Below are 23,338 nucleotides of genomic sequence, written 5' to 3' on the forward strand. Positions count from 1 at the left end.
GCTTTGGAAGTTAACTTACTATAGAAAAAACAGACAAACTTCCCATGTGCTCCACAGAGCAGTAGTGAAGAACCGTAGGGGCAAGTGGTGTTTAAGTGACCACGTCCAGTAATGCTGCAGAAGCCATTACACCCCAGAATTCAGGATGTGCAATGAAGACACAGCCACGGGGGGAAACAGTAAGGTACAACTCACCATATTGGGCACACTGGTGACTGGAGTACTCTTGATGTCAGCAGGGAAGGCAGACAAACTGTTGGCCATGCCCGGCTTGTTTGGTAACTGAGGATTCACCCCCGTTGCTCCCATCTGTTGCCCTCCAGTTTGACTGAAAGGCTGCCCAAAGGGGCTGGTGTTACCTGCCATTCCCATCTGCAAAAGAATGACATTATTGTAACTTCACAGATTCTGAAAGAACGTTAAAAAAAAAAAAAAAAACAACCCACCATGTCAAATACTCATTTTTGTATTCACAAAGGCCAAATTCTGGTTTAAACTGTTCAAAATTAGATTTCCAACTTCAAAACTTTAAATAAATAACAACAATTTCAAAATATATATCAATATTTGGCTTTATGCAATCTCCCTGTGTGCATCTGAAGATATGCAATTTAACTAACAAAAACACTATATGAATGCAAAGGAGAAAGTAAGATTACTCCTCTTAATCTGCATAGAGGAAAAAAACTACTTTTTCCAATGCTGTAACAACTCTTGAAAACCACACAAACCTCAAAAGCACTTTGCTGCATTTCGTGCACAAAGCATGACTTTGTGTGCAGAGGGGAAGGAAACACACCGAGCTATCAAGTAAATGCTTATCTGCTTGTTTGAGTAGTTGAGGGAAAAGTCTAAACAAAAGGCTATCTATGGCTGATATCCCTCACAGCTTACAGCCCCCAGAGCCTGAGGAACAGCAAGCAGAAATACAGCTGGTGTTGAACCACTAAGGAGAACAGCGTGCATCCCAAGGAGCCATTTTGCCTCGGCAACAGCCTCCCAAAGCGGTGACATCTCCATCAGCTCAGCCACTCAATATCACACCGGACAAAAGGTCCCCAAAAGACACTGGCAGGAATGGCTGCAGCTGAGCTCCCAACCCTCAAAGGAGCGCAGCGTAGAAAGTGGAGCAGACAGGCGTGTGTGTGTGTTCTTTTCCTCTACATCAGGAAGAACCCTGGATGACTCTGTCACCTGTCAGAGCGCCCTGAACATAAACCGAGCACGGAGCGAGCCTTTGTTTGAAAGGCTAAATCCCATTTCTCCCTCCCTTTGACCTCACAGCCCTCCCCTGCACCACACGCTGTGCTTCTGATCCGCTCCCACTTCCCAGGGCAGCAGGCAGGCCGGCCCCGCAGCCCCGGCATCCCCAGCAGCTCTGACAGCAGGGGCAGAGTCCAACACATAACTCAGCACTGCACTTTGGCCCGGGCCTGAAGCCTGGGGTCAGGATTCACAGCACCTGCTGCTGCATTTGCACCCCGGAAAGACCGCAATTCTAGAGCTGAAGGCACTACAAAGCCTGACACATGCACAGACAGTAATACAGAAGTGCTTCTGAAAAAAAAACCCGTTCTGACTTGGGTACCTACAACAAAAGCCTGTACCACATCGCCTGCTTTCTATACAAACGGTTTTCTTTTCTGGACTTGCAAATGAGCCATAAGTCCAAACAGCCTGAAGTATAACCTGAATGTTAAATCAGTGCTGGGAACACACTGCTGTATGTCCAAAGCCATTTTCATTTTTTATATTTATCCATTAAGGCTGTCTCTGAAGTATTAATAGCAAAGCATTTAATAAACATACCCACTGGTCTCAGCCCACTATTTCAAACAAGGTACGAGAAGGGACTGTGCAATACCCAGAGCTGCACTTGTATCCTGACAGCCTACGGGTTCCTCTGGATGAGCACAGAACATTTCATTTTAAATCTGCTAAAAATTGAAACCACTGAGACTACCCCAAAGCTGTGAGGCCTTGCAACCCTAACAGGTACCATCATCCTTGCTTTATCATTTTGTAATGTTTCATTTTCAATAGATTTTATTATGAATCATATCAGAACTAAGCAGAACAGCAACAAAGCAGCCCTTCAAGTCAGCTAAAACGGGTGCTTAATACAACGAGGATAATAATTGCCTTTCTAGGTGATTGTTGAGGGACAGATATCTGATCACAATTCTTAGGCACTCCTTGCTGCTCATTCAACCCGAGCTGGGAGCAGACTCCCTGCACAAGGAAGGGAACCCATGGCTACAGTTACACCAGCATAAAACTAATGTACCTATTTGGTAACATTGCAAACCATCAGACATCCCCTTTTACCTTAGCTTCACTTCTGAGCACTACTGCCTCAACACTCCAATTAAAAAAGCTATCTCAGGAGTGGAAACTCTTATGTGGCAACCTGTGAAGTAAATATGGAGACAAAAGCCATGAGACCACGCACCAGACGAGTTCATTAGAACACACAGATGTTCCCAGGCTCACCAGCTGTGACACTTTTCAATCCCATTTCATGTGGGAGGAGCTGAGCTTCTCGAACAGGACTACAATTCCCCGAGACCAGAGCTCAAGAACCACTCTAACAAACTCCCACCTGTCTGTAACAGCGTTCAGATGAGGCCACGACGGAGGAGGAGCTCTAGCAGAAGCAGCTGCCAAAGAGCATCAGCTCCCAGCACTTCGGAACCACTGGAGGAGGAGCAGGGCACACAGTGCAGCTGCAACCTCCCCAGCAAACAGCTGGGCAGCAGCTCAGCACAGGAAAAGGAAGAGTCAGATCCTTTCTCTAACAGGCAGTGAAAACACATCCAGGCATCAGCTGGCACTTCCCAGTTAACAAGCCGAAAGTAAGAGCTCCATCTAAAGCAGCAGCAGTCAGTTGGAATCTCACAGAGAGCGGGCAAACACAGCCGTACCACTGCACACGTGCAGCCAGGGTTTCACACTGCTCGTTTGTTCTGCAAAGCAAAGGCAGCAGCTCACAGCAGAAGCACCAGAAGGCACCCGGTGCCATGCATCCTGCCCTGCCCCGGGGAAATGAGGGAGCAGAGGGGGACAGCAAGCCTCTGCGTCTGTGCTTCTCAAACACAACTCTGGTCCTGGCTGTGTTGGCCCACGGGGAGATGCACAGAGAATTACCAGCCATCCATAAAGCTAAGGCAGCACCGAGGGCCTGGTAAGCCAGGCAGCAGAGTCACCCCATAGGGCTGCAAGAGCCTCAGATGCACTGTGCACAGCGCAGGCAATCTCAAACATATAACTTCGACTGAAAACCCATTCTTCTCGGAAATACGATAAATGCTCTTCTCCTTTAAGGTGGAAGATGCATTTAATTGGATAATCTTGCTATCCCAGAAAGACAGGCAGATTCTGCTCCCCTTTTTCATCACTATGGAAACTCTCTAAGATGCTGCGACCTATTAGTGAGGACAGATAGAAAACCAGAGCATTTCACTCGACTCACACAAACCAAGGAACTCACCAACTTCCAAGCTGAAAAAAAGCAAAGCCCGTGCTTGGCCAACGAGGACAGCACAGGACACCTCATGCTGCAATGCGCTGGGCAGCGGGTGGGAGAGGTTCTTCTTGTTTTGCTTTATGGCTATTTCGAGAGCAGAACTGAGTTCTGGGGTTGTCACAGATGATGTGACCAAATCTCCATACTCAGAGTGGATGGGACAGAAACATGCGCTCCGGAACTTAACTCCAAGCTACGCCAGGACCAGACTGCATCCTAATGCTGTGCCACTTCTATTTTTAAAGCTTACTTGTTTCCTCTCCTCTTTATTACTGCTGACAAACCACAGTATTTCCTCCCGCCAGCACCAAGGAGTTCCTCCCCCTTTGTACTCTGAGAGTCTGGGCCATCAATAAATCCCATCCTTTCCTCCCACTCCGAGTTTTTATTAACTGTCCCCTCACCTCTGCCACTGCCGCCAGCTCTCACCCAGGCAGTTACTTCATTACCACTTACTCCTTGGAGGCTCCCAAGACACGCAACCAATGTAACATGCTGCAAAATCCATTCACAGTTATAAGCACAATTTCCTAGTCAAAATCCACGCGTTTTCTGCTTTTTTTTTTTGTATCCTATTAATACTTAAACTTCCCCTCCAACATGCTCTCATAAACCACAGAGCTATATAAAGTTCTGCTCCTCACTACCCTTTTTCCTTGGGGAAAAACTGTGCTCTCTCTCCTGTTACCCCTAACCCATCTGCCACACCAGGGCTTCCAAACTTCACAAAAGCTCTGGTAGGACAGATGGAAGTTGCTCTTAGCTTTCCTGCATGAGAGAAAGCTACCCTCATTTGTAGACACACAGATGTGCCAAGAAGCAGCACCTACCTCTGACAACACTCCTGCTTTTCTATCTTGCATCACTGTTGCCCAGTAAAAGTTACAGCTATTTCTTTAATTAGTCGGTCCTGCCAGATAATTGAAGAAAAGCTTCCACGTTGAAATAATCTCAAACTTTCATTAAGTGAATCTCTGACTCTTCTGCACAAGAATGGAAGAAGGTTACGACGGTCCAGTAGTAAGAAACAAATAAGAAACCCAACCAGACACAGACTAGCTTGACATCAGAAAAAAAACACAGAAAGGTTGACACAAAAAAATCAAAGAATTGAAAGCAATTTGGGTTCAGTGGAAAATATGCTTGGCTGAGATAATCTCATTATGATCTAATCCAGTAAACTGAAAATAAGGTTATCATTAACATATAATGTAGTATCTCCTTGATTTTTATCTAGAAAACAGTCTGAGAAAGAAAGGAAGTTGGCTGGAGGGTTTGGTCAGACCGGCTCTGAAAGTAAATCTGCAAAAAACTCCAAGTGCAAACGTGAGCTGTCAGTGTGACAGCAGGGGGATGACAAGAAGGCTGGTGGAGCACACAGTGACATCCCTGTGCTCCTGGCTGACCAGAACACTTCTGCAGCAGCAGCAGTCGGGCTGCATTAACTCTTCACAAAGGATACACGAAAATGACAGCATTCTGAAAGGCCTCAAGAAGTACTCAAAGGACTAATAGGCCTGGCTACAATACGTACTCTAATTGCAGTCTAACAGCCCAATTTACTTAGCTTATTATTTAAGCTTATTAATTAGCTTATAACATCAAGTAATGATCCTAAGTTACCAATTTTGGGAATAGAAAGGTATAAATATGTACCACCTAGCAAACATGTATCAATAGGCAAAACGTGAGGTCCTACACCTTCCAATGAAAAATAAGAGAGAGGGTACGTGACCAAATACCACTGAAACTCTGAAGATTATGCAGACTTTTCTCTAAGAAGTTCTACTTAAAAACAGGAATTAGCTCACAAAAGCCACACAGCCTTCAGTGAAAGGTTTGATTTTGTATCGCTGCTGTTATATGCTCAGTTCTTTATAATGGAACCTACTGATAGAAAGGGAATGAGAAGTTCTGTTCTGCTTGCCTAGACACAATGCAGAAAGGTGAGAAGAAAACGCCTTGGCAAGCAAAAACAATGTAAGAACGTGATCATACTGCCATCTCCACTAACCACCAAAGTGCAGGAGAGCAGCGCTGCGGAACAGAAACCCAAACCTGCATCACAGCAGAGCACCACCCTCTGCCCCACAGAACAGAGGTGGCTAAGTACAGCTTCAGGGCACTGCTCTTCCCAGCAGCACGGTGGCCCATGAAGCTGACTTTCATGCATGTGCTCACTCAGCCCAGCAGCAGGAAAGCAGCTTCTCCACACTGCCTCTGCTTGCAGGATTGCACCAGCTATGCCCTTAGTTGGTGCATGAAGCAAACAGGTGCCAGCCAGCCATGGCCACTGCTCCTCCCCTTCCCCAAATCCATGTTTCACTCACCACTTTGGAATTCACCAGTCAATTTGACTCATTTTTGTTAGAGGCCTCACAGGTTAAATTAATTTCCTAAGCTTGGACCATCTATTTGCTGTATAAATAGATGGACAGGTGAACTACGGTGCTCCAATTAGCATCACCACGAAGAGAAGGCACAAAGGATTCTGCCAGCTCCCACAGTGCTCACCAGGCAGTGTCTGCAGGTGCTGAACGAGCCCCGTTAGTGCTGCCAGCACAGCAGAGAGCTTATGTGAGGATGGGGCAGGGAGCATGATGGTGCATGTAGGGGATCAGGAAGGACTCGGGCCCATATAGTAGCAGCCCAGTTACCAATCACACCACACTTAGATCAGCTCTGCCCGCGTTCTTGGCAATAGGAAAACAAGAAAAGGGACAGCCTCTATTCTGCCAAATCGCTCCTGTACCTCTCACTCTGACAGAACAGCTCCAGCAGGAAGACAAAGATGCATTTTAGCAACCACCACCATCCTTACACCTCTCTGAATTTAGTCTGTGAGACAAGAGCTAAAAATGAACTCTAAGCTCAGATTAATCATTTACATTATTATGCCTGCGAATAGAACATACATGTCAGAATTAAGGACTGAAGAGAGAAAACAGGCATCCTAGATGTGACCTGGTTTGACAAGAGGCCAGGTCACAAACTAAGGGCAGTGTCACCAAGCGGGGGACATGAAAATCGTGTTCAGCAGCAGGAATGGCTCCAGGAAGACAGAGCTGTCACTGCTTTCCCCTACATCTTGTGCATCTGCAAGGAGAGATGCTCCCCTTGTTTCCTCCTGTTTATCACTGTAAGAAGCTGACGTGAAACACTATGCTAAATGCTAAGCAGATAATAACTGTTTCCACCTTTCAAGAGCTGCTTGTGAACGATGATTCAGTTTTCTGAATGTTTAATCTACAGCTTTAAGGTTATGCCATAATCAAGAGCCTTAGGTTGACTGAACGGCTGTGCATCACACATGAGCATCTCAGAGAAAATGAACCAAACCTTCCACAGCCATTGCTACTCAGCATCTTACATGCCTCATCCAAAATCCCCTATTACATCACAGGCATATGAGGAATGTTATTTTTTCCTTGTATTTTTTAAAGAAACAACTAGCATGAAATAGGAATCCTGCACTTCGTATTTTGACCCACAGATTCAAAAAGCGTCCTTTGGGCTTGGCATGCAAGGAATAATTTCACGCAGAGGAACAACTGAGCACTTCTGCCTCTGAGCTCTGCTGCTGGTGGTTACCACAGGAGCAGGAATGGTCCGAGCTCCTGTGCCTGCTGCCACCAGGTCACACACCTGCATGCTCTTTATCCCGCCCTTCTGCGGCATCACCAAAACCAGTCTCTTAACACCCTTGCACTAAGCCTTCAGGCTCTTTGCCATCACTGAATCTACTTAAAACGTGGGCTTTCAACAGATGGTTACAAAGCTCAGCACCGTGACCCCCTTCTCCCTTCCCACCCACTGACGCCTTTTTGCTACCAGAAAGGATATCACCTTGCTTCGTTTAAATCATTTTAACTTTCTTATGATTTTCCTTACCTTGACAGAAAGGTAAGGAAATGGAGCACTGAGGTGTCTCGGTGCTCACAAATGATAACTCGCAGCACACGAAGCACTGGCAGCGCAGGAGCGACGTGTCGTAACGTAATGGAGGAACACCAGGAACAGGCTGACAGCAGCCGCTTTCAGCACTGTTAGTCAGCAGCAGGACAGAGCCGCACACGGTGCCCTCCTGCCTTCCAGCGGTCACCCAGTGGGAGGCAGGCAGCCCCAGCCCCGTGTTGCCACCCGCACTGCCGTGGCCCAGCCAGCAGGACAGCCGCCAGCTCACAGCTCCTGCAGCCGATCCCTCCCGGTGCCTGCGAGCTGCAGCCCCGCACTTTGGACTCTTATCTCCCTCTGGAATGAAACGCAAAGCTATGGTGCGAGGCAAGGTCCACCTGGCTGATCACGGCTGCCAGGGAAGCGCGACAGAGGGGTCCGGTGGGGATTTGTGCTCGCTGGTGAGGAGGGAAGGACAGGCTTTCTTTACTACGCTGGCACCATCTTCTATCTGTTTGCTGACAAAAATGATGTAAGCCTTTACTAATTGCTGCTTTATCCTATAGGAACACGTTCCAAAAGAAAGTCACCACGGTGCTTGCAATGTAAATGCCAGAGGGACAGATGGAGAAGCGAGGAAAAAATTAATCATTTTGTGGCAAAGAGCCAACGGCAACACCAAAAAAAAGAAAAGGAATTCAGTTTAAGTGCAAGAATGGAGACAAGGCCACTGCCTGCACTGGAGGAGCGCTCCTCACCCACACCAACCTGGCAGGTTGACAAGAACAGCACTTCAAAAATACTCACTTTTAAAATCAATTAACAACAAGGATGCCTTAAATAAATACACAGGAACATAAATTTTAACTTTTCAAGATACAGTTCTGAGAATTCAACTGTGAGCTGCCTAGCAGTACCCAAAGGGCGCCTGTCTTGTGCCACCTCTGCTGCCCTGACTCACAGGCTGCCCTAATGAAAGCCCATTGAAACGGATCCATGAGGTTCTACAGCATCTTCTCTTCAGTATTAAAGAAATGTAAAAAAAAAAAAAAAAAAAAAACAACACACAAAAAAAACCCCAACCCCCCCAAAAAACAAACCCCAAAAAAAACAAACCACGCAGATGCAGGAACCATTGTCATTTGCTGCACCTGTTATTATAGAAGGAAAGGCTGAGTAAAGCCAGAAATAAAATCTAAGAAATGCCATTACAGGGAAGCCAGGTGCTTTATTGCCACTTGTAGTACGACTTGAAAACCTCTTCCAAGAACTTCTCAGAGGTGAAAGACAAATTTAAGCATTCCAAAGCAACAAGATGTCTTAAAAACCTACAAACGTTCCAGCATTATTACTGACATAGAAAGGTCAGACTTTTGTGGAAAAGTGCTCTTTAAGGATGTCTATATGGAGAAAAAAATCTCTTAATGCATTTAAGTTGACACTTTCCAGAAAAAAAAAACAACAACAAAACACTCTTACTCTGTATGCATGCATGCATAAAACACTTTCAAACTTCCTTCTGAGAAGGCCAGCACGAGCTGATAAAGTGGGATACACCATAGGAAGAACCAAAGCGATTTCTGCACTGAGCATCACTGCTGAACATCAGGAAAGCACAGCTCCAAAGGCTCACTGAGTGCTGTAACCTCAGCAAATAAGAACTCTAAGTTTTAATGAACAATTAGCAGCAAGTGACCACACGTTCTAATCGCTACCAGAGCTTTTATGGCTGCCAATCAGAAAAAGGCAGCAGCAACCCCACAGAGCGACAGGAGTGTCTCAAACACCGTGAGGAGAGGAGCTCAGCTTCCTTTCCTTCCCCATGTGAGCTCCTCAGCAACACAAATCCTGCAGGAAATTGGTTACACTGCGTTTCTAAAACACAGTGTTTCTAAAAGACATAGATAATTGTTGTATTTCAACCCAGAACCAGAGGAAAACAGAAATCAAACTGACAAGGAGCAAGTTTCCACCCCAGGTTACAATGCATACACAAAAAATTGTCAATATGGTTTACTGAAAACAACCATTTAGCTTAAATATCATAGCGTGACATTAACAGTAACCAGAGAGAAACCTAAATATAAATATTTTATACCGTTGAAATAATTTGCAAGCAGTAATTTTAAGATCCAACTGTGTTTATTTGGAAACACCACACAGCATGCAGAGCTGCCCTGAGATCTCCGGAATGCTCCTCTCGGAGGACTTCACAACTCATGTGAAGCAGCCCACAGAGCTCGCAGGAGGTTTTAAAGCCAGGTGAAGATCTGACGGTCATGTGGAATGCATGAGTTTAAGCAGGGTGGTGAGAACAGCCCAGGCCTGCATACAGGGCTTGCAATGGAGCAGGAGGGTGCTCAGAGCGAAGGGCTCAGCACCAGCCGCGCACTCGGGCACACAGCACCGAACCCCAGCATTAGACTTGCTGAGTTCTCCAGCCCTTCCAGGGTACAAAGATCCTCTCATTGTAAAGGGGTTATTTTATTTATCCTAATTGCCAAAAGTTTCAAAGGGCATTTGTTCCTGTTTGTTTGTGTTTAAGGCCTGTTTGAGAAGGGACAGGACGCGGCCGGGCCTGCACCGTGCTGCAGTTGTTCCGAGAGCTCCTCTGTTTCACACAGGGATCTTTCTGTCATGGGGTCCCAATATTTACTGTGCCTTGCCTCCGTTATGATTCACTGCAAACCAGTTCATGTTGTGGCACCGTATGTGCCAAAGCTAAAGCAGATACATACGCTTAGCAAAGAAACAAAAAACGTGCGTTCAGTGCAACTATGGCTCTGGGCCTGAAGCAGCACCAGGATGCAGAGCAGCACACGTTTCCAGGTGCTGGTCCCAGGCAGCCCTTGTAAGCAGCACAACTTCCAGAAAAAACACCCAAATCCTCATCCATCTAAATCTCAATTCTACCAACTATTTCCAATCTCAAAACCACAACTGGGATCTCATAGAAACACTCACAACACAAGCAATAAGCGTTGCACACAGCTCCCTTCCTCAGCTGCAGCAATTCCCCAAACAGAAACTCCTTCCTGCCATAGTATACCATGCCACACATGTCATTTGCAAAGTTTCTTCCTTTCTCTTTGTTTCTAAGAAAAAAGGACACCAGCACACAGTTTCCAGGCCATACCACGGGCTCTTTGACACATTTCTCTACGTGCTTATGACCATATGATTCACAGTGCCATCACAGCTCACTGTCACACACAAACACTAAGTGCATCATGTCATAAGAAGAAGGTTTTCAGACCTCTTAAGAGATCTCATCACCAAAAATACTCCTGTGCAATAGGATCTGTACGTACAGTTGGGATCTATTAGAAGAATTACTACAGAACAGACGTTTCCTTCTGCAAGAAGCAACCTGCAACCTCTACACAGCCACACATCAATAGGCAGGCTGCCCTCTCTCAGCGAATCCTATATCTGTCTGTGCATTAGAAAAAAACAAATTAACACACAGCAGCAAGAAGAGATGTGGAATCAGCCTGAAAATCAGAAAGAAATCATAATGAGGATCTGAAGTTTGTCATCTAACTTTTGGAGACAATATCACTTTTAGTCTGTGGGTTCCAAAGAACTGGTGGTTCTCTTGGTTTTACTACCAAGTCTTCCTTCACATACACTACTGAGAAATGAACTCAACTCCAATACCAGAAACAGAAGTACTATATAATGCTAACCAAAGTGACTGAAAGTTGGTGGCAAGATCCTTCATGTCAGTGCTGCGTTACTGCAGCAGAACACAACAGCACAACTCCTCTCTAAAAAGACACTGAAATATTTCATTTTCGTCAGCTGGATAACTTGATGCAGACCTGCTCCTCCAGCTTGAGCTGGAAGCAGAGCAGAGGAAACCAAGCTGTGGTTTCCTATGAAGGCTGACTGCTCCGTTTCGCACATTGTTTCAGCCTGCAGCATTAGTCAGACACAGCACGGGTACCGGTGTGAGCGTAAGAAGCAGGCAGAAGCCAAGCGGCTATCGCTTCAAGGATCTTCAATGAATTGCACAACTGCAAAGGCAATTTAACTCGTGTACTAGAAATAGGAAACAACTCCATTCCAGGTGCCAGGAGGGACTGCTGTGGTAGGAGAGCATTTTAAGTAACCAAATCTGGTTTATCAAGTGCCAAGTCACCCACCAGGCACCGCTTTACACAGCCATGTTTCAAACCAGAACTGCGCTGCAGATATCTTCATTTTACTAAGGGTGAGCTTTGCCGTTAGGCACTTCTATATATTTATATCCTCCTCCTGCTTGTACTACCATAAAGGCACTGTAAAAAACCATAAAAACACTGCTTTGGTCATCACAACATTGACTAGGGAGCAGAGCAGCTGGTCCAGTCGGTGAGCACACAGCAGCAGGGCTGGGTGGGACGCTGCTCGCGTGGCTACTCGTGCTTGCCAGAGGCTCTGCTTGCAGCCAGCCCGCTTGGCAGCCTGCTATGGACAACGTCGAGGATAAGCTGCAAATTAAGCTCAAGTCATGGTAAAACAATTCAGGCAGATCCAGACAGATTGAGAGTCACCAGAGAAACAAACGGCAGCAGCAGGCTGCGAAAACAAACACGGCGACCATGGAATGCGAACGTCTTGGGCTGACTTAGTTCACAATCAGCGAGTGCATCTCAATCTGCTACTCAGCAGTATCAGCCAGCCAATCTCTTCAAGTCTTTTTTTTCTCTCTTATTTGCCTTACCTCAGATTCCTCAAAACACAGAGTCAAACATTAGGACGCATACAGAAGTCTTGCTCTTGTTCTTCAGAGAAGTTCACTGCACCATTACATTTCCTGAAGATTACCATCCAACAACAAACCCCTGCTCAGCAAACTACAGGGAGCAAAACCGTGACCACGCACTGCTCCAAAGAACACACACACACAGCCTGGAAACAGCAAAGAGCAGAATCCAGTTTTTACGCAGCTCAGCAACAAACCATGACACAACTGGTTGTCTTGTTGGCAGACATTAGGAGGGATGTGACTGTGTTCTGAGTTCCTCCTCCTCTTTCATCTCAAACTGCTGCTGCAAAGTGCAATGCCATGTGGCTATTTTGATTAAAACAAAGTTAAAGCCACGAAGAACATGAATTAATTAGGTCAATAAAGTTAAGAGGCAAGACTACACTGAATTCATAGAGAAATCTAGCACCCTAGATCTGGTTTTTGCCCATTAGTGCTGTTTTGAACCGCTAAAATTTGGGTACCAGAATCCTATTACACGTGCCAGACTCCCAGAGGCAATGGAGCTTAAACACACTGCACACAAGCAAGAAAAACCCAACCAACCATTTTCCTATGATTGATGTGCTTACAGGCTCAGACTAAAATCTGACCAAACAATGACATCCATCCACTGACTATATACAACCCAAAAAATTAGACCAACCTGCCAAGGAAACCAATCTCAAGGTAGGTTTAGTAGTCCTGAGATCCAGACAGAATAAAAGGAAACTTCCCAAAGCTTTCACAGCAGCTATACGAAGAAAGGAACGCACCCCAGCAAGAGGCTGTGTGACATCCAACCTATAAGAACAACTTCCAGCTCCAGTGCCAGCCAGCAGGAAACACACAGAGGTTGAATCTCCCTCATTTTACAAAGATGAACTCTGATGGCAACAGAAGAGCATGAGGCACAGAGCATGTCTGCAGTGAAGCGCTGGTTTCTAGGGAAGCAATAAACCATCTGCCTCGCTTTGTTGCTGCATAAGATGTTCAAAAGCCAACAACCTTCAATCTTCCACTCCAACCCTAACCTAAGATGATTTTCTAGATGGTTTGAACACATTTTCTAGACCTAATGGTCTTTACAAAAGCAATGACAACAAAAAGGAACAATTTCACTAATGCTGGAAATGACTGTGACTAAACAACCTGTTCCTCGACCCCCCACCACGTGATATTTGTTTAGAGAAGAAGAATCCTTCTGATCTTTTAATCAGATTTCTTAAAGAACTTCAACCCAAATGAAAACTATCCTTGCAGCACTGTCCATGTCCCACAGTTAGAAGCAAAACTGTTTCAGGAGAGGAGTCTGGCAATGGCTTGCATGAAGAAAGACACGCCAGTGTACACAGCTTTTCTCAGAGGCTTCCACAACATCTCAGGTCAAAATTACAAGGCAGGCACTTCATATACACCCACAAACTGCAGTTACGGCCAGTAAAGTATTCAGATTCTTGCTATAGTAATCTGGTATACCTGTAAATAACTCACACAATCTTTTCAGCAGAAATGTCAGTTTCAGAATAACAGACTAACCTGCTGAACTGTTTACTTACATTCCTTAAAAGCCTTCATCACAACTGGCTGACACACATCACCCTTAGGAGCCTATTAGGACAGTAGACTCAGGGGTGGAAAGACTGCAGTAGGATGCCAAACTTAAATGCCTATTCCAAAAATAAAAAATAAAAAAAACAAAACCAAAAAAAATGGAGAACACCTCTGTTTGTGAGATGAAAATCCAGGGAGCAAGTCATTTGGAAATGCACTACACAGAAGGAGAAGCCAATGATGTAAGTAATAGGGATTCTTTTGCTACTCTTTTCCAAAGTAACTCTTGCTCAAACTAACTTACTCCTTGAACTAATGCTGAAAACACTCAGATCATCTTCCTCAGCTTGAGCATCCCATTTGCAGCTGGCTTCAGACTATGGCTCTTGTCCATACATCTGTACTGGCCTATTCCCTACCAGGGATGGACGGGCTTACAAGAAACCATGAGACCACAGAACCTCTCCCACCAGTTTCACACTTGGTCAGATAAGACCTTAGGCAAGACCCTTTGTTCCTGTGTAATTCAACTTGAATTAGTTTGCATCAAAAATCAGTAGTTTAACCACATAACTATGTTGTGGCTAGGGAAAATCTACTCCATAAATTTATGGGAAAAAGAGATAGGGTTAAAAAAAAGAAAAAGAAAAAAAGAAAAAAAGAAGAAAGCAGCTCCTTTCTTTCTGTGCAGACCAATCCCAATCCCTCCCCACAGCCAAATTAACTGATTTGGGGCTGGAAACGGACGCACTCATTTTTATGTGCTCTGACTTTCACTCAGATCACAAGCATCTCTGCCTTAAGCAGCAGGATCCCGTTTGGTGGCATCAGAATGCTCTTTGTACCTTTACATCCGAGAACCAAACGAACCACCCAGTACTTCACAATCAGGTTCATATTTCTTAAGAAAACACCATTCCCAATTGGGCTTGCTTTTGTTAAGCAATGCAATTTTTTCCAGAACTCTTAACACATCAATGAATTAATACATGCACATTAATAAATTACAATGACGAGTGGTGTGCGGATACATGAAAGATTAGAGATGGAATTCTCTTCTACATAACAGAATGGTTTCACCATCAAAATCCAAGGGCGGAGCTGCACCAACACCACACAAGAGATGAGGCCCAGTGCTATCCTGCTGAGACAGAAGGAACAGCACCCTTCACCTCTAATCACATCTCTGAGCTTACACCAGTGAATTCGAGAACTAAAAAGCAATGACTGTATCAAGCAGGGACCACAGCAGTGCCCCCAGACACAGGTAGAAGCTTCCATAGGTATATATACGCCCTGCCCCAATCTGCAAAGGCCACTAAGTTGCTTCTAGTCCAATACTGCCCTTCCCTTTTGTAGAGTTCAGATTAGCTTTGCAACCCATGCAAAATTTCATGTTTCCAGATTAGTGCTCCTATATGTGAAAAACACTCACTGCACAGCTACTGACTGCAGCCCTTGACAAGAGGACAAGTGCTATACCTCTCCCTCTTCAAACGTCTCTAAGATCTCACACTGCTTTAGAACACATCGCTGGCTGGCAGATATAACGAGATCCTGCACAGAAATAATTATTTGTCCCCTTTTTTGCAAAACTAAGCTGTTCTTTTCTAATCCACACTGCTAAGACAAAATCCAGTGTTTAGCTCTCAGGATGTGTTCTCACACGATGGCATTTCTGAGCGCACAACAAACCAACTTCAATATTTCGTATCACTGGTGTCCGAAACCGTTAACTACAGACTCAAGAAAGCACATTATTTAGTTCTGCTCCTCAAAAATGGTCTACTAATTTTTCAAAACACCTGAGTGGAAAAAATGCAAGTGCAAAACACGGAATACATTAAATTATATATGTACATACTTTTGTAATTGCTCCTGTCTGTGCTGTGTTCAGCCCGGTGTGACCAGCCATCTGTGGAGACACTTGGGTTAAAGTCTCTGCCAGCACACTGCCTGCATTCCCCTGCATGGCAGGGGCAGAATATTGCATTCCTGCTCCCCTTCCTCTTCCAGCTGCCCCAAGAGATCCATTCATTACCTGCCCTTGTCCTTGCTGAGGCTGATTCATTAAACTGTGACCAGAATTACTGTTGAGAAGGCTCTGGTGTGTCTGACTGAAATTAGTATTCATACATATTCCAGGTCCAGTCTGTGATGTTGCAGGGCTGCTCGTCACCATCCCCACTTGTTTTTGTGCTTGAGAGTTCAGTGTTTGTGATGCAGGTGTGGTAGGTCCAGAGGTGCTGGCAACTTGCTTTGCCAGGCCTGAAGCAGAAGAGTCTCCCTGGTTTAATGGGCTCTTACCCATAGCACCCAGATTGCCGATACTCGCACTGTTCGGCTGCCCCTGCACTTGACTCCCGACTCCCTGCTGGACAGGGCTGTTTGAGTTCACATTTCCAATTCCTGGGTTTAAGGAAGAGCCGCTGCCTCCCCTTAGAAGTTCAGAAAGTTGTTTGTGTTTGGAAGCTGCATCTGGAACGAGGTTCCCACTGCTATTTAAAAGGCCCAACTCGCCATTGGGGATCAGCTCATCAGGAAGATCATTTTCCAAGTCAAACAAAGATCCAAAATCTGCAAGTTAAAACAGAAACACAAGTAAGGAAAACATAACAAGTAAGTGACTAAAACATTCATCTACAGTACTTTGTACTAGTCTGAAACAGCTGTGCATTGAGGAATATCTTCACCCAAGACCATCAATGCTGTCGGCAAGCGAGTGAGTGTTCCCACGACAAGAAGTCCAGGGCCCTTCAGAAAGCAGACATACTTACTATAATACTTACTACATACATACAGAAATAAAGGGTAAAACATAAGTCTTTAAGTATTAGTTTTATTGCACAACTTGGCAAAACATTTTACCATGCTTAAGAAACTGAGGTGGCGGCATCTAACCCAAGTCCCAAGTTTCTTGTGCCTAAGCTGAAAGAACAATACAGAACTATCAAGGGAGGTTTTCTGATCGACTTACTCTCTCCAAACAGCTATTACCTCACGTTCTCCGACCTCCTGAGTAATCCCAGGCCACCCCAAAATCCTACTACAACACTGCCACTTGGGTTTGCATATGACCTTCCAGCAAGGCCTCAAAGCTTAACCAAAGGGAACCATTGCTTCTTGGAAGTGTTGATCTCAGCCTCACACATCAACATGTTCAATACCAGTTTCTAAGTTCTTTCTGTTTGTTTGTATGAACTATGATATATTACATCTCAAAGGCTCCTGAATGACACGCTCAGCATGTTCTTCTCACAATGCCTCACTTCCCAAACCCTCAACAGCTCAAATCACTCAAATTGCTCTCTAAGTGCCCATCCCTCATTTATCATATCCCGTATTGACAGAAGTAATCCACATACGCTCCAGATGGGCAAAATAAATCAATCAAGTCTTCATTACAGCCCTTGATGGGTGTTGCAGCATGGCAAAGCAGCTCCTAAGTCAGGAAAATACCCAAACACCACACAACTCAGTTGTTTGCGTTTATTTAAAACAAGCAGCTCAATTTCACCGAAATGTTTTACTGCTCATTGTCAGCAGTGTCTGTGTAACGATGTTATTTCAGTATGCAATTAAAATATGAAGTTATTTGATTGGTATGAAGGTACCTACTACATATCTGTAGACGTAAGAAGTGTATACATCCACACTAAGGAAGGAAACACGCAAGCAGACTATTCCAGCTCATCAGTTAAAACACAAAACGTCTCTGCAAAGCTTCCCAATCCGAGGACACGTTCTAAAACACCACTTGTTACTATTACTATTACCTAACAGAACTGTATGAACACTTCAGTACACCCCTCCAAAGCCAGCCCTGAGCAATCCTCATCCGTCGCAGCAAAACTAAACCAAAACATTAGAGTAAACAGGAGTTATTTTCTAAAGACAGGAATCCCTAATGCTGTATAATGTTAAAGTTCAACTCGGTGCTCCACCAAGAGCAACCAGTGCATGGCTCAGGCTGCAGAACTGCCCTAAGAACACACCATGTGCATTTAGGAACTGAAACAGCAGAACTCGCAGCACATTTAACCTGTACGAAGAAGCCAGGAAGCCCTACTAACAACTTTCGGTCCACTGAAACACAATGCCTGCCATCAGCACTCGAATTTTCAGTTCATCCTGGAGAGAACAAGTTTTCAGCTGTGCTGCAAAATGACCACATAAACCATCAGAGAAGCGAGCACACGGGTTCAACTCCTGCCTCTCCTGAGCAGCACGTCCTTCACAGCTCTGCCCCTGTGCCGAGGCCCATAAGCCCTGACACAACACTGTCCCTCCTGCTCTCTTCCAAGGGAAGCAGTAAGCCAACATTCTCTGAAGCCGATTTTGTGCACCAAAATATTCATCCTCCCTTTCTTATGGAAGTAACCCTTTGCTCGTTCAGTTCTCCTTTTCCACCTGCCTTTCACAGGAGCTCCTGGAGCACTACATCTCTCCGCGATCGCTTCACCTCCTCTCCTCCTCTTTCACATACAACCCTGTGACACTACTTACACCGCAGTTTGTGCCTCTTGCGGGGCATTTTATCGACCTTTCTTCTTACAAGCCAACACTAATGTCAGGCTCTCCACCCACGGCTGTGTCTCCAAGCCCCAGCACCCACTCCCAGTGGCTCTGGCTGGGCTGTCCCACAGGGGCTCTGCAGGGCAGCTCCACGGATGGGGACACAGCACTGAGGATCTGGGCACCCTGAGGCTCACCTCACTTCTCCAGGGAACCTGTGTAAACCCCACTGCAGCATTCCTACACTCTGCTGCAGTAAAACTGCTCGTGCTTCAGGAACAAAAGGTGGTGCGTGAGTATGCACGGCTGGGAGAGACAAGAAACAAGATGTGAAGACATTGCTATAGCTCAAAAAAAAAAAAAAAAAAAAAGGAAGAAGAAAGTTTTTTTCCAGTCTCATTTCCAAACTGAATACTACACTCCAGCATCCTATTTTTTTTTTTCGTTTCACTGCCTGGACGCTTCACCATGCAGTCAGAGCCAAGGGCTGGAAATGTTTTTGCAGCTTATGAGAAGAGTGAAGAAAGCATTTGGGAATACCGCCTCTTAAATCCCGACACATTCCGCCCCTCTTCAGCTCCTGTAAGAAGTCCGTACATTCATGTCAGGCACGGAAAGTTTACTGCTCTGCCAGCAGGAAAACACAGAACAGGTAAACAGCTTTGCATGGCAGCTGTGTAAAAACTCACTGTGTTCAGAAGTTCAGGCAGGAATTAAGCATTCTGCTTTTATACTGCAGTCAGAACTGCACGCTACATCAACTGGAAGTGTATTTTACAGCACTTATACAACAGAAAACAAAAGCCTACCTAAGCATGTCCACCAATCTATGAAGACAAGAGACTGTCTTGGCAGTTACAAATATGTGTGTCTATGCACACAGAAATCTGCCCCAACAGAACACGACCCATTTCTGCAGCAGCCAAATGAGCAACAACCTCCAGCACAAAGGCAGAAGGTCTCCCCCGACACAGAACCAAATCCACATCCTTCAGGAGGGAAGGAGAAGCACCGAGCAATTCAAACTCTGCCGCTTTTTCCAAAGGTCTCCTTTTCCAAACTGAGAATTCACTGCTCTCTGAGCACCCATTTTCACACAGGAGATAACACACCTGAGATGTGCTCTCTCCTGATTTCAGATCCATGGGCTGCAACGTCGCTTTGCTTTCCTGGACAGCACTTTCAGCAACCGCTACAAAAGTAAAATAAGTTTCCCCCCCAGACGTTTTCAGAAGAACTGTCACACTCTCAGGTAGAACACTGTCATCCATAAAACTACTTGCATCTGTTACCTGAGTCTTTCCTACAACACACAGCCAGCGAGAGCTCATTTCAAAGTCACCACTGTCCCCTTCGCTGTCTGGAGAGGTGGCACATCCTGAAGTATTCCCTTCCCTGCTCTCTGCGTGGTATGTCTAAGACATTAAAGCAGGTGGTCAGCTACCAAACTCAGTCTCAGCTTTGTGGCATAACTGTTGCTTGCAACATGACAGGGCACCCTCCCATCACAGAGCGCCCGCCCATGCACGAGGCTGCGGCTGAAGATGCACTGCAGGTCCCGGCGGACAGGCTGTATTCTCACCACGCTGTTCCTTTCATGCCAGCAGAGCTGTTACACTGCAACGAGCCTGGGTTTGTTTTGTGAGACTGCTCTCAGATCCCAGCAGACAAAGCCCCAACAGTTCAGGGCTCAGCAGCCCCGCAGGCCCCTGGCAGGTACCCTGCTCAATGGGCACACTGTTCGGGGCGGGCAGCAGCTCCCACACCCACCCCACCTCCTTTCAACGGGCAAAGATTCTGTAATTTATTGTTTCACAATAGACAATTAGCACATTCGAAGTTCTAAGAGCAATTAAAAATACCCTTTTTGGGGAAAAAAAATAAGATTTCCAGTAAGGAAGTTTTACGTTAACGCCTTCACCTGATGAGGCAAAGCCACCAACCTGATGTGCCCAACCTGGTGTTCAGCCACCAGCCTGGGACTGACAGCACTGCGGTATGTGGAGCAGGTAAAGAAGCCCAAAAACTGGAGGGGGAGAAAGGGGGAGAGATTTATGGCCAAATACTTCTCCACAACTGAATGCCACATAGGGCACGGACAAGAAGCAATGTGGTGGTAAGTTCCTAAAATCAGTTAAATTAGATCTGTTTGGTACATCCCAATAACCAAAAGGGACACTACCAGCTTAGATTCCAGCTCATCTTATGAACAAGGCAAAATAGTTTCAAATTCCCAGAAAAATCTCTCCATCTGTTTTTGTAAGACTTCAGCAACTAAGTGACTTTTCAAACCTGAAGCTCATTATACTAAGCAAACAAATCAGGAAGTTAATGAGAAAGAATCCTCTGCTAGTCTCTATGCCTCCTCCACCAGCACTCAGCTTTAGAACTGCTCCTGACAGCAGGCTGCCAGCCTGACTTCTTGGGACAGGAAAAACGCACGTAACTGGATTCCCTAAGCCACATCCAACGGGCAGCACCAAACAGCTGCCTGACCCTGGGATGTTCAGCTGCTCTGCCCCACTGCCTTCTCACCACCCTGAAAAAGAGAACAGTATATGCTGAAACACGTGTTGACAACTAAGTTTAATTCCTTGCCTCTTCCCACCTGCACGCTGTGTGTCATCGAGTCATAAACCCAAGTTTGTCTTTCTACTGTATTTATTCAAATCATCTTCATCTCTTCACGCGCACAGTGAAGACACAATGTGCTAAAGATCCCCAAAAACACGACACTAGCTTCTGTCAGATCTGCTTCTACATGGGGGAAAAAGAGTCATCAATTACTGGAACGTTCCGCTATTAACACAACGTAATACGTAAGGGCACGTTATTAAATGTCCCTGGTACCAAAATGAACATACAGAAGAAAATTAAAAAAAAAAAACCACAGTCAGGTAAGTGAGCGTCTTATCTCTTCCCGGATGCCAGAGGGGAAAAAGAACACACAGAAAAAAACGAAACCACAAAAAATGCGTGGCAAAAGAAACGCAGCGTGGTCTGTTCTGGAAGCGTCGGACGGCAAGCGATGGATCCGCTCTGCTTTCCCCCAGTCCTGCACGGCCCCTCTAACTATTCTTCCTCTCAATTGCTTCCCAAGGTGTCTCCGCTGTTTTGACAGTGCCGCTATGCCTGCTCTCGCGAGCAGCTTCCAATCCTACCCAGCAGCACCAACAGCAGCCTGCGAGCCGTCACAGCACACGCAGCTCTCGGGCTGCGCAGCACAGCACGGCTTCTCGACCCGCCTTGCTGCAGGAGCGGAGCCACAGGCAGGAGTTAGCTTTGCTTTCAGAAGATCACCCTGGTAAAGATTAAATATTTTAGGGTTCTCGAAGCACGTTACTGGAATTGAGGCCTCGCTTTTTCATCCTACCACAAACACGTGCATCTTTCCTGGCATCCTAATTTAACAGCTGACAAAACGCTGAAGTTCGAGGTGACCATTTCAAGCGAAATCACGTGAGAAGCCAGTAATAAACAGCAGGCACTTGCTTAAGGCAGCACGAAACGCACAGCGAACCAGTGCCAGCACGGGAATGCCCTCAGCCATCCCACACCATGACGGATCTACGCTGTGCCACCCTCACCACGCATCGGGAGAAGACCCAGCAATAGCTCCCCAAGATGTGCATTATCTCCACAGCCTAACGGTGACTGTGACACTCTGACACTCCCTGCCTACCGGCTTCTTATCAAGGACACAGGTCGACAGGAGGTGCTGCACACTTTAAATGCCTCGGTCCTCCATCCTCATTGTGAGTGATGGCAGGGATGAGTTCCGTCCTTCCATCAGCCCATGGAAGGGCTCACCTCAGTGCAGGGCTGTCACACAGCAGGCCTACGTCTGCCAGGAACAGAACAGCGAGGATTAACGTGCTCTTACAAGTGTGTTACAAACCAGAAACAATTAAACAGTATGCAAAATTACAGTAAAAGAACAAGTTTTGTGTCTCCTTGTGGCTGCTGCAAGTCACGAAGTGATGGATGTTTCCTTTCTCTTTCCTTTAAAGCCCTTTTTCCCTCCCGACTTCTGGAACCAAACGATAACTGAGGGCGGTCTGTCAGCAACTGCAATTAGGCTGTGCAAAAGCACACGTTGCAAACTCACCGAGCGCACAGAAGGAACCAACAGCACGCAGGCACTTGAAACTTTTTTCTTTTTAGAATACATCTGATCCTCAAGAAAGCTTCCAACTACAACTGATTGAATACAAAACCGGCATCTGCTCAAATCTGCCTAACTGCAAAGCACTGATTTCAGCGAGCAGAGGCTGTTCTGAATCACTCTCATTAACACCTTCCTTAAGGAGTCCGTGAAACTTAGGAAATGACCTCGCAGCCACCACAAGGCAGATTTACACGTCAGATTTCCAGCTTTCTTTGCCCCATTAGATAAAACTACACCGGAGATGACACCGAAGTCGAGTCACTCGCGCAGCAACACCCACTACAGCACTCATCACACACCGGCAGGGCGAGAGCAGCCCGTGCTCTCCAGGTGCAGCACAGGCAGGCAGGGCTGCAGCCAGCAGTGGTGTGGCACTGGGAGGCCTGCCCTGCTGACAGCAGCCCCTACTGACAGCACTGCCATTCCCACAGCTGGAGGGATACCCGCAGAGAAGCAAAAATGTTTGTATGTGGATATGAACATTATCACAAATCAAAGGGACCGGACCTATCCAGATAATGATGGGAAAGACTCGTCTCAGTGAGGATTCTGAAGAGCGCGTGTGTCTGGGTTAAAGATTTAGATTCTGAGCTCCCAATGGCTGAATTAGCACTGATAATATAGTTTCAGATTCCTTTTGATTCACACCCTGGCTCTACGCAATAGTACTTGTTTGAGACATCTCTATTAAGGACAGCATTCCAAATAAAAGAATTAGGTTCTCCCTGCATCTCAGACATCTGAGAAGACAGATGGAAAACATAACATATGTTAAAAGGAAGATTTACAAAGCAAAAATTCTTGAAAGTGTAAACCAAATTAGGATGGAAGTGTCAAATTTCTAAGTCGTCCCACATGTTTTTTCATCGTATAAGGACAAACTGCAGAATTTTTCCAATCCCAAATTCTCAGTTCCCTCCGATTCCTCATTAAACAGCACTGCGATAAC

At 45.8% G+C, this 23,338-nt stretch overlaps 1 protein-coding gene across 6 annotated transcripts in view; it reads right to left on the reverse strand.

Moving 5' to 3' along the window:
- CREBBP (CREB binding lysine acetyltransferase) overlaps positions 1-23,338 on the reverse strand; it is a 77,021-nt gene that overhangs the window by 52,191 nt on the left and 1,492 nt on the right. For 5 of the 6 annotated variants that reach the window (XR_014886871.1, XM_085237962.1, XM_085237961.1 and 2 more), the window contains exons 2-3: positions 15,571-16,283; positions 196-372 (exon numbers count right to left, since the gene is read on the reverse strand). Coding sequence is in view for 5 of the 6 variants with exons in the window: in XM_085237962.1 (XP_085094088.1) it covers positions 196-372; positions 15,571-16,283 (890 nt within the window). In the remaining variant the exon portion in view is untranslated. The remainder of the gene's footprint in view (positions 1-195; positions 373-15,570; positions 16,284-23,338) is intronic. The other variant, XM_085237963.1, reaches the window with a different exon arrangement.

This window comes from Meleagris gallopavo, chromosome 16, assembly GCF_905368555.1.
Source record: "Meleagris gallopavo chromosome 16, MGAL_WU_HG_1.1, whole genome shotgun sequence".
In the NCBI taxonomy this organism is placed as follows: Eukaryota; Metazoa; Chordata; class Aves; order Galliformes; family Phasianidae; genus Meleagris; species Meleagris gallopavo.